The 12,222-nt window shown below is 54.5% G+C and overlaps 1 protein-coding gene across 5 annotated transcripts in view; it reads right to left on the reverse strand.

Moving 5' to 3' along the window:
- Positions 1-12,222, reverse strand: part of ARHGAP22 (Rho GTPase activating protein 22) — a 179,622-nt gene that overhangs the window by 11,944 nt on the left and 155,456 nt on the right. For all 5 annotated transcript variants that reach the window (XM_027530584.1, XM_027530586.1, XM_027530583.1 and 2 more), the window contains 2 exons: positions 3,547-3,754; positions 838-970 (listed from right to left, as the gene is read on the reverse strand). In XM_027530584.1, coding sequence (XP_027386385.1) covers positions 838-970; positions 3,547-3,754 — 341 coding nt within the window. The remainder of the gene's footprint in view (positions 1-837; positions 971-3,546; positions 3,755-12,222) is intronic.

Genomic DNA, 12,222 nt, shown 5'->3' on the forward strand with positions numbered 1-12,222 from the left:
ACAGCCCAGGGGCCTGGCCGCCAGTGACCAGAGGGCACCACCAGTTTCATCCCCATGGCTGGTGACCTCTGGGGGAAGAGATTTACTTTCGAGATGCTGTTGTGAGGGATGTGCCTCTGCAGAGCCACAGAGGAATGTCAGGGCCAGCGCTCAGCTCACTTATCGAGGCACAAATATTTGCTAGATAAAGACCCCTCATCTCCCACACAGCCACAGGGAGGGCAAACAGTTCTTCCCCAGCTGGAGCCAACCAGGGCTGCAGGCGGGGGGCTCTGTCCTGGGGGCAGTCTCAAATTCTTTTGGGAGGAGGCAGGATAGAAATAGATGAAAGGTCTGGTTGTTTCTGAATCCCAAGGCCGGCCTGGGTAGCCCGAGTTAGATGTGGGAGGAGGTGATGGAGCAGGAGTGCCCACTGAGTGGTGGTCCAGCCTGGGCACGCTGTACTCAAGAGCATGGCTGGAACACAGCCTGCTTCAGGAGGACACTGTACTCAAGAGCATGCCTGGAACACAGCCTGCTTCAGGAGGACACTGTACTCAAGAGCATGGCTGGAACACAGCCTGCTTCAGGAGGTACCTGTCCCTCCGAGAGATGGAGGGCTGCACACACGGAGGGGATGCCCCAGGCATCCCACCCCAGAGTACCCTCCCTCCTAGTGGGGAAATATGCTAGCCCTTCCCAGATTAGGAGCTTCTAGGCCTGGCCCCCGCCCCCAACAAAGCAGGCTACAGGATCTATGTACCATGGAAAGTCACGAAAAGTCCTGTTTCCACGACCTCCCCCCGCCATCACCTAGCAGGCCCACTCCCCCAGCATGGGTCCCCGTGAGCCACTAACCTCCCCCTCGTCCTTGGTGAGCAGCTGGGCGCAGTTAAGGAAGTCCTCGTACCTGGCGAAGGGGACCACAGGCTCGGGGAGCTCCCGCAGGTAGAGCTTCAGCAGTGAGGCCACCGTGTGCACGTCTGTTGTGCTGCAGACGGAGGGACACCCGTAAGGCTGGGCACCAGAGGACCGCGGGGTGGCCAGCACCTCGCGCACCCCCTCAGGACCCGTGAGGCTGGGCACCAGAGGACTGCGGGGTGGCCAGCACCTCGCCCACCCCCTCAGGACCCGTGAGGCTGGGCACCAGAGGACTGCGGGGTGGCCAGCACCTCGCCCACCCCCTCAGGGGCGGTTTCTGCTCCCACATCCGTGTATGTGTATGCATGCACACACACACTGACGACCGGCCAAGGAATAGACGGGTGTGAAGGGCCACCTTCCACTGGCCTGGTGCCTGCCCCAGGGTACTCTGGGGTCGTGGAGCCAAGGGCACAGGAGCCAGGGGCACAGCTGTCCTTTGGCCCAAGTCTGAGCCTGCTCCTCTGCCCAGGATCACCCTCTAGTGGAAGCAGGAGGACTGTGTCAAACATGCCCACCAAGCAGGGCTGCCAAGCCCCTTGGAAAAGGGCAGCTGTCGTTGGGCATCTAGCTGGGCAAGTCAGAGGTCAGCACCTCTCCCCAGCTTCTGGGCTCCTATTCACACTACAGATGCCCCATCTCCAGTGCCCCGGAGCCCCATATGTCCATTCCCAGGCATCAGTCTTTGCTTGCAGCTCGGAGCTGCCCAGGCTGCAGTGGGCCCTGTAGAGGATGGTGGCCCTGGGCCTGTTTGGATTCTGGGCTCAGGTCCTGGGCTGCAGTCCTGGTACCTCCTCCAAGCTTGCCTTCCAGGCTGGGTGGGCCCCAGGTGTTTCGTCTGCTTTTCTGGATCTGCATGTCCTTCATGGGAGGTGTTCAGGAAAGATGGGCCTCAGGCCAAAAGTGGCTGTGCCATTAAGGCGCCTCCTGGCCTGCTGTCCATCTCATCACTGAGATGAGCCCTGGGGTCCCTTCCACCCTGGCATTTGGAATTCTGGGGTTCCACAGGGCCACATGCACCTTGAATTTGCATCCCCAGAGCCCCTCCCTGCCTCAGGACTGGTGGCTCTTGATGGCTCTTGGTCTGGCTAACTGAGCAGCCCTCATCCCTGCCCCCACCTCCCCTCTCCAGCCAAGCACGCGGCTGCCCTCACCCTTCTCTGCCTTCTCCCAGCCACTCCTCTGCTGACACCCCCATTTCCTGGAAGCCTATGTCCCCAATGGGTACCCAGCCTTGAGCCCAAGCCACCTTCCACCTGGGGACCCCATGAGTTCACTGCCAGCCACTGCATGAGCAGGAACCCCAGGAAGATGGGGGTAGGGATGGGAAGCTAGGAGGATGAGCAGCTTGCCTTTGGACAAGGGCCAGCCCCTTGTGGGGAAGGTGAAGCATTTCTGATCTGGGCAAGCAGACTCAGAGGGCGGCCCCTCTGGGCTGCAGACCTTGTGGCCGACCCTGAAACTTCCGGCATCCCTGCCCAAAGCCCCATCCCGACTCCTCCTGGCTGCCCGGGGTTACAGTGCTCCTGGTCCCGGGAGCTCGGCTCAGCCCTGACTGCCCCATCTTTCCACCCTCCCCATAAATTCACTTCCTCTCTTTCTCCCCACTCCACACTGTTGGCCTGTGCCCGCTTGGGGCAGACCATCTCTGGGAAATGGCGATCAGACCCACACTCCACATCTGAAAAAGATAGACTCTCCTGGCTGCGGTGATGGTCTGGGCAGATGATGGAGGGGCTGGCGGTGTTCTGCGCTGAGAGGAAAAGACCTGAAAATGCCAGGGCTGCCAGCAGAAACCTGTGGGCCTATCCTGCAAGGGGTGGGGCTTGTCTGCCCCAGGAGAGGGCGGATCTGAGAAGGGGCAGAAGCTCCACGGGGGCCAGGGTTGGCTGGCTGCCTGCAGAAAGAGCTTTCTACGAACAACTACCCCATAATGGGGGTTTCGTCAGAGAGAAGAGGCCCCCAAACAGTCACCTCTCCCTGCTCTTAGCCCCTGGGCTCTCAGTGAGGCTGACTCTGTCCCAGGGTGGACCCTAGGACCCAGTAAGCCCCAGTGTTGGGTAGTCTGGGTGCTGGGCGAGGACAGGTGGAGGAGACTCACTCTCCTGCCCCCGAAACTTGTGGGGATGTGCATCTCAGTACTGGCACCTAAGGAGCCAGGGGGTGGGGAATGGGTCACCCTGAGACAGCGGAGCCAAGAGACGGACGTGGGCTTATGAGGGGCATCTCCACAGTGGATAGAGCCCGCATGGAAGTAGCAGGATCTACCCATGTGGGAGACCCAGGGCTGCTACACTGGTTCTATGCCCCACACTCCGCCCATCAGGAGGGCTGGCTGGGCATGTGTGTGCCAGTGTGGGGCTTCACCCTACCCTCCATCCTGCACCCAGGCCTCTCTGCTGGCATCCTGAGAGGAGACTCTGCAGGGGCGCTGGACAGGCGGCCCTATCTGCATCTCCTCCCAGTCCTGCACCCAGGCCTCTCAGCTGGCATCCTGAGAGGAGACTCTGCAGGGGCGCTGGACAGGCGGCCCTATCTACATCTCCTCCCAGTCCTGCACCCAGGCCTCTCAGCTGGCATCCTGAGAGGAGACTCTGCAGGGTGATGGACAGGCGGCCCTATCTGCATCTCCTCCCAGGAGCTCACCTGTCAAACCGTGGCTTCTCCCCACAGTCAAAGGAATCCTGCAGGTCCCTCACCAGGTTGGCCTGGCCGGGCATGCGGAAGAGGCCCTCCTCGCTGAGCCCGCGCTCCCGGATGAAGTCCACACACTGCTCCACCAGCAGCGGTGCCAGGCGTGGGCCATACTTCCGCTCGTGGTGGACTGTGTCCTCCAGGCGCTGCCCAAAGATCCCTGGGCACAGAGAGGAGCTGGTCACACCCTCAGCTAGCTGACGCAACAGCGGGGAGGACGCTGGGGACAACAGAGGGCAGGGAGTGCTGTCAGGGCCCAGGATGGTGCCCCCGCCCCTGCCCCGAGGAAGCAGATCAGAAACTGGAAGGGCAGGCACCAGGCGGTTGGGACAGGGCAGAAGGGCATATCGGGCAGCAGCCTAGCCTGGCCTGTGGAGCCTGTCCAAGCGTGAGGACCCTTTGGGCCCTCGGGAAGCATGCATTACACATTTTATTTATTGGTTTATAGATGCAACACTAACTTTCAAATGGCAGTGGCTTGCATTTAAACACCTAACACCTTGGGCACCAAAAGACGCACTCCAGAATGTTCTTAGTGGCACCCTCTGCAATCTCTCTGAATGAGAAACCAGCTAATGCCCATGAGTGGCAGAATGAGTGGGAGCATCATGGTCTGCTCATGCCATGGAGCACAGGGCAGCAATGAGCACCGCCGAGGCACAAGCAACAAGACAGGACAGATAATGTGAGAGCAGAACCACGAGCCAACACTGGAGATCATTAGGGAGACGGGAGTCGAAACTCTCACACCCGTGAGGATCCTGCCATCCAAAAAGTGGAACACAACCCGCGCTGGTGAGGGTGTCGAGAAACCGAGCGCCTGTGCCCTGTTCATGGGGATGGAAGCTGGCGCAGCCACTGCGGAAAACAGTACAGAAGCACCTCGAACAATTAAAAGCAGAATTACTGTACGACCCAGCAATTCCGCTTCTGGGCATATCGCCAAAAACTGAAAGCAGAGACTCGAGCAGATACACAAGCACCCATGTTCACAGTAGTATTATTCACAATACCCCAACGGTGGAAGCAAACCGAGGGTCCACGGATGGACAGATGGATAAACACGATGTGATGCACATATACAGCATAATATTATTCAGCCACAAGAAGAAGGAAATTCTGACAAACGCCACAACATGGGCAGACGTTGAGGACATTTTGCCAGGTGAAATAAGCCCGTCCACTGAAACACCAGTACTGCATGATTCCACTTACATGAGACACTTAGCATGAGCAAATTCAGAGAGATGGAAAGTAGAAAGCTGGTCGCCAGGGGCTGGAGGACAGCAGAATGGAGAGTTATCGTTTAATGGGTAGAGTGTCTATTTTTGTGCATTGTGTTAGAGAATGTTCTAATTTCATTCTTTTACATATAGTTGTTCAATTTTCCAGCACCGCTTACTGAAGAGACTATCTTTTTTTTTCACTGTATATTCTTGCCTCCTCTGTCATAGATTAATTGGCCACAGGCATGTGAGTTTATTTCTGGGTTTTCTCTCCCGTTCTTTTGATCTATACTTCTGTTTTTATGCCAGTACTATACTGTTTTGACCGAGAAGGCAATGGCACCCCACTCCAGTACTCTTGCCTGGAAAACCCCATGGATGGAGGAGCGTGGTAGGCTGCAGTCCATGGGGTCGCTAGGAGTCAGACGTGACTGAGCGACTTCACTTTCACTTTTCACTTTCATGCATTGGAGAAGGCAATGGCAACCCACTCCAGTGTTCTTGCCTGGAGAATCCCAGGGACGGAGGAGCCTGGTGGGCTGCCGTCTATGGGGTCGCACAGAGTCGGACATGACTGAAGTGACTTAACAGCAGCATACTGTTCTGATTACTATAGTTTATAGTGTAGTCTGAAGTCAGGAAGTCTGATTCCTCCAGCTCTGTTTTTCTTTCTCAAGATTGCTTTGGCTAGTCATGGTCTTTTGTGTCTCCATACACATTTTAAGATTTTTTTGGTTCTAGTTCTATTAAAAAAAATGCCATGGGTAATTTGAAAGGGATTGCATTAAATCTATAGATTGCCTTGGGTTCGTAAACTGTCACTGTTTGCAGATGACATGCTATTATACACAGAAAATCCTAAAGATGCTGTCAGAAAATCATGAGAGCTCAATGAATTTGGTAAAGTTTCAAGATACAGAATTAATACACAGAAGTCTCTTGCATTCCTATACACTAACAATGAAAGCTCAGAAACAGAAATTGAGGAAACAACCCCATTTACCATCTCATCCAAAAGAGGAAAATACTCAGTGGTAGATTTACTTAAGGCGGCAAGACCTACACACGGAAAAATGTAAGACGCTCATGGAAGACACTGAAGATGACGCAAAGAGACGGAGATGCACCGTGTTCCTGGTATACCCACACCGGAAGAATAAACGTTGTCAAAATGACTACACCAAGCAACCTGCAGAAACAAACCTGAAATGGATCAAAGACCTGAATGGAAGACTGAACACGATAAAACTCTTAGAGGAAAACAGGCATCGTACTCTTAGACATAAACTGCAGCAGTGTCTTTTATGATTCATCTCCTAGAGTAATGAAAACAAAGACAAAATAAACAAATGGGACCTCGTTAAACTTAAAATTTTCTGCCCAGCAAAGGAAAAAATAAACAAAATGAAGAAACAGAATGGGAGAAAATATTTGCAAATGGAGCGACTGACAAGGGACTAATCTCAGAAATATACAAATAGCCCATGCATCTCTATGTCAAAAAAAAAAAAAAACCTAATCAAAAAATAGGGAGAAGACTTAAATAGGTATTTCTCCAAAGAAGACATACAGATGACCAAAAGGCACATGAAAAGATGCTTAACATCACTAATTTCCAGAGAAATGCAAATCAGAACTACAGTGAGGTATCACTTCATACCCATCAGAATGGCTATTATCAAGAAGTCGACAGACGATAAATGGTAGACAGGACATGGAGAAAAGGGAACCCTCCTACACTGTTGGCAGGAATGTAAATTAGTACAGCTACTATGGAGAACAGTATGTAGGTTCCTCAGAAAAGGAAAATTAGAGCTACCGTATGATCCAACAATTTCTCTGTTCACCATATACCTGGAGAAAACACCTAATCTGAAAGGGGACACACATATCCCAGTGTTCACGAAAAGTGAAAGTGAAGTCGCTCAGTCGTGTCCGACTCTTTGCGACCCCATGGACTGTAGCCTAGGCTCCTCCGTCCATGGGATTTTCCAGGCAAGAGTTCTGGAGTGGGGTGCCGTTGCCTTCTCCAGGGGATCTTTCCAACGCAGGAATGGAACCTGGGTCTCCCACACTGCAGGCAGACGCTTTACCATCTGAGCCACCAGGGAAGCCTCCAGTGTTCACAGCATCACTGTTTACAGTGGCAAGATGCAGAAGCAACCTGAATGTCCATCGTCAGAGGAGTGAGTAAAGACGTGGCGCGCTTGCACAATGGACTACTACTCAGCCGTAAAAACGAATGAAATAATGCCATTTGCAGCAACATGAATAAACCTAGAGATTATCATACTAAGTGAAGTCAGAAAGAGGTTATTATATATCAATATTATGTCACTCATATGTAGAATCTGGTTTAAAAGATAAAAATCAACTTATTTACAAAACAGAAGCAGACTTACAGATATTGAGAACATACTTCTGGTTACCAAAGGGGAAACATGGAGCGGAAGGACAAAGCAGGGGCTTGGGATTAACACACACACACTATAATAACCAAGGACCTACTGTAGAGCACAGGGAGCTCTACTCAGTGCTCTGTGATAACCTACGAGAAAAGAATCTAAAAAGGAACGAACACAGGTGTATTATGTGTACAAAACGGAAGCACCGTGCTGTACGCCTGAAACCAACTCAACATTATAAATCAACTATATTCCAATAAAATAAAAATCAGAAAAACAAAAGAACCCAGGCGGTCTGGCTCCAGGTCTGGAGACTATTCCAGGCCACACGGCTGCTCTCCACTCTCCCTGGAGCGTGGATACCTATGTGATGCTATTACCCCACCAGTCTTGCTTCCGATGTTTCTCCTGTCTTTCTTCACCGGTAGCTCCCAAGCATGTGGTCATTTGGGCAACAGGACAATCCAAAAAAAGGAAAAACTATCTGCTTTCTGGGATTTGGACAGCTCAGCTGCCCTTGCCCACTGGGGTGCAACCTGTAAACAGTACTGAACACAGGGGCGGATGCTGCCCAAAGACTGGCGTGGGGGCTGCCTGGGGCAACTCTGAGGTACCACCACCAACAGTCCCGGCCTCTCTGCCCAGTCCAAGAGAGGCCTAGGCTGGTCTGGGACACGAGGACATTGCTCCTTCTACGGCACACTCAGGGCTCAATCACGTGCGCCCAGCAATGAGCCACATGGGTCCACATGTTCCTGTTTAGCTAGGCAGAGGTTTGAAACATGTTACTTCAGACTTTTATACTTTATAAAAGATTCATATAAAAAAATCTGGACCATATAAAATATTTTTTATTCATATAAAAAATCTGGAAAAAATTCTTCTCTTAAAAGAATCCACAGATCTGGTGGTACCAGGCCAGAATTTCCAAACAGTCACGCTGACAGAGTTCAGTGGCCCCTCTGTCTTTCTGGAGAAGGAAATGGCAGTATTCTTACTGGAGTAAGAATTCCTAATACAGTATTCCTACTCCAGTATTCTTGCCTGGAGAATCCCATGGACAGAGGAAACTGGCAGGGTATACAGTTCATGGGATCGCAAGAGTCAGACATGACTTAGCACTATCTTTCTTTCTCTTCTTTCTGCCCTTCTGATAGCCCATGTATCTGCTAATTCTCCACAGTCCCCACCATCCCCTACTGCCTCACACCCAGTCCACATTTCACTCCTGCAGCTTTGCCAAACACTCACCTCTTTACACGGCACAGACTTCCCCACCGGGCCCTGGGTCAGAATGAAGTAGGAGAGGGGCCTGACTCACAGAAATGGGAAGTCAGGCCTGTTGTGACCAGAGGCATCGGCTACAACCTCAAATAAGCAGGCACAGAACATACAGGGGGAACGGCCCTTGAGTAGAGCGTCCTTAGGAAGGGCTGGAGCCAACCTGGCCCTGCACCTTGGCGCCCACATCCTGCCTCCCTCCCTACTTGGGCATACACCCTGGCCCTTTCACTTCCGCTCTACCCACTACTCGAGCATCTTGAATACATCTGCTCTCCTGCTGCCTGGCCTGTGCAGAGGACATCTCTTCCCTGTTCACTCTGTGCAAAATTCTGGTTAGCCATTGAGATCAGCTGTCGCAAATCCTTTCTTCAGCACGACCACAGGGCTCTTGGGCTCCCTCTCTGGCCCTCTTATCACAGACCATGCGAAGACACTTGCCTCTGCCTGGTTCCCCACTGGGAACCAGTCCCTCTCCCCAGTCCTCAGCCACTGCTGGGCTTGGAGGGGAGGTCAAGGAGTGCTGAGTGAAGGAAGCTGAACACATAGCCCAGGACTGTCCACCATCCAGAGTTCGTGCACTCAGCTTCCCACCCTTGGCTCACAGGTAACTAAAGGCCACAGTCTGGGAAGAGAGACATGGAGGAAAAGAACTCTAAAATTCTCTCTGGAGAGTCACAAAGCCTGGGTAAATCTATCTAGCCTCCTCTTGGCCCCAACCCTTTCTGCTCCCCAATTGCCTGTTCCCAGGACATCTGCTGTCCACCTGTCCACCGGTCCATCCATCCTTCCATCACTCTTGCGCTTGTGCCCCACCCTGTTCTAGGTCTTAGAGGGTCTCAGATCTGCCCAGAGGACTAGAAACATAAATACCACCACAGGCTCCTCTGCTCAAACCCCTTCTTGCCTCCCTCCTCCCCACCCAGGATAAAACCTAAACTTGGCAGGCAGACGGACAAGGGCCTGCCTACCTCCCCATCAGATTCTGAGGCGCAGAGGAGCCTGGGCCAGGCAGAGAGCAGCTGCTGCATGGCCAGCCCCGCCGTCTGTGCGGTCACACAGCTCCCATGTCTCTGAAGCCCTTTTTCAACATCATCTCAACCATCACCCACCCCTCCCACCCTGGTGAAGCTTTCCAGACTATTCCAGTCCCCTGAACAGGGCTATGGCTGTGGGAAGTCCATAGGGTCCCAGGTGCTTCTAAACAGAGGCGATTTAGAGAAGGGGATATCAGGACTGGGGCCTAATAATGAGCAAGAGATAGCCAGGAAGGCAGGGGTTGGGGTCTGGGGGGCATGCATGAGCAGACATCCCCAAGGCAGACCTGGGTGGGGAGGTCTGATGAGGACCCTGGGGGTTGGAGGGTGCGTGTGAGAGAGTATGAATGAAGAGGCTGGGAACATGGCAGTCCTGGGTCCTGGCAAGGACCGTGACCCCTGGTGAGCACTGGACTGACCTCATACAGGCCTCAGGGGCTCTGAGAAATGACGAGACTCCCCCAGAGGCCCTCCAAGTGCTGAGCCTGGTGAGAGTGCTAAGCTAAGGATAGGGGTGGAGAACACAAGAGGCAGATGATGCTCAAGGCTGAAGGCCATGGAGACAAAGATTCTGAGGCTGCACCCGCACATCCTAAGCCACCGTAGAGTGAAGTGGCCTCCCTCCCTAGACCTCAGTTTCTCCATCTATAAAATGGGGACGATGACACTTGTCCTTGGGGGTGGCCCCAAGGCCCTGCCCCCAGGCACCACCAGGCCGGGGGCTGACCCCACCTTGCCAGCAAGGCAGCGTGGAGCCTTGCATCAGACCTTGTTCAGGCTTCGGGTGCAAGCTGCCCCCTTACCTTGAGGGCACATCTCCCTTGAGGGGGAGATGCTCCCGGAGCTCCATAGCAAAGGATGGTTCCAGCTCCACCTCCCAGGGCTTTGCTCCCGCCTTCCTCCTGCTGGAGGCACCCTGCACTCAGGCTACAGACCTGGCCTCCCTCAGCCAGGGACTTCCCCACCACTCCCCTTGTCAGGGGCTCTTGGGCAGAGCCTGGCAGGGCCTGGGACGGCTGTGCTGAACTTCCTCAGCCCTCCTGGCATGTCTCATGGGAGAGCCTTGCCAAGAACCAGCTCTAATAGGTCTGTCAGATCCCTGGAAACCCAGCCAGCCAGCATGCGGGTTCCTCGAGGTCCCAGCCCACGCTCTTTACAAAGCATCAGCTCTGCCACCGGAGAGGAAGCTGGCATGGACCTCTGGATGAACCTGCTGACGGGTTCAGAGCTGGGCCGGGCCTCCCCTCCTGCCAGCTGCTCCCTGGCAAAGCCTGGCCCTCACTCCCCTCTCCCCAGCATCCCATGCAGGGGCAGGAAGGCACAGGCCTAGCACTCAGCTGACTCAGATCCCTGTCCTGGGTGACCTTGGGCACGTCCTCAATAACTCTGAGCCTGTCTCTGCCACGTCACAGGGCTGTCAGTAACTGTGGAAGAGCCTAATGCACTGGGCACATGGAAGCAGGTGCTTGATCAAAGTGGGCATCTCCTGACCCAGGAGGGCCAGCCCAGGACTGGGTGGGCTTTGCCTGCCCTGGGAGCCCAGCAGGAAAGGGAGACAGCCGAGATTCCCTCTTGGAGCTGATCTCCAAGAGACTTCAGGCTGGCTCTCTCTAGTAAAGGGGAGAGCATATAGCGGAGAGACGCAATGAGGAAAATAGTTATTAAATTCTCTCCAGAGATTCACAAACCCTTCCTGTTCTCGGCGCCCCTCCCCAGGACACCTGCCATCCTCCCTGCATGCAGCCCATAGTGTGTAAATCCACTTTCCGTCGCTCCCACACTGTGCCCATGCGCACTGCCCTCCTCCAGGGACTGTGTGCGTGCGCAGTCGTGCCTGACTCTCTGCGATCGCATGGACTGTAGCCTCCAGGCTCCTCTGTCCACGGAATTTTCCAGGCAAGATTACTGGAGTGGGTTGCCATTTCCTACTCCAGGGGATCTTGCTGACCTGGGGATCGAAGCCGCCTCTCTTGTGTCTCCTGCCTTGGCAGGCAGATTCTTTATCACTGAGCCACTTGGGAAGCCCCCTTTAGCAGCCTCAAAGCTGCCCTGAACAGCTGTAACAAATTGGCTGGGCTGTAACCAAGTCTAAACAACCAACAGGCTGAAAATCAGCCAGGCGAGAGAAATACAAGGAGAGGCTAACATCTCAGGGGCTTGTTCTGCCCAGGGCAAGCCCATCCTGAGGGCAGAAGTGACTGCCACCTTTCTGGTGTTAACCAGCCCCCAGGCGTTGGGGACTTCCTGAAGTCTGGAGAGGCAAAGGTGGGCTGAGCAGTGGACTTGAAGTTGGCAACCGAGAGCTGGCATCCTGCCTGCTTCCCTCAATAGTGGTGATCCTTTGCAAGTCCCCGTGCCCTGGAAGGCTAGGTTCTTCATCCCTGCACGGGGGCTGCCCACCACCCGGGCGAGAGGTAGGAAGAAGCGTCCCAGCTCTGTCTCTTCCCCTCAACACGCGTGCTCGCTCCCCCAGCCCGGCGACCGGTTCCGCCGCGGCCCCCTACCCCTTCCCGCAACCGACCCGTCTCCCCGCTCCCTCCCGGACGCCCCGCGACGCGCCGGCTCAACGCAGTCCTGGCACAAGCGCAGGATCGGGGTCCAGGCGCGCAGTCGGCCTGGGACGCAGCTTCCACTCGGCTTCGCGGGGCGCCCGTCCCCCCTCCCGCGCTACCTGGGGCG

This window comes from Bos indicus x Bos taurus, chromosome 28, assembly GCF_003369695.1.
Source record: "Bos indicus x Bos taurus breed Angus x Brahman F1 hybrid chromosome 28, Bos_hybrid_MaternalHap_v2.0, whole genome shotgun sequence".
Taxonomy (NCBI): Eukaryota; Metazoa; Chordata; class Mammalia; order Artiodactyla; family Bovidae; genus Bos; species Bos indicus x Bos taurus.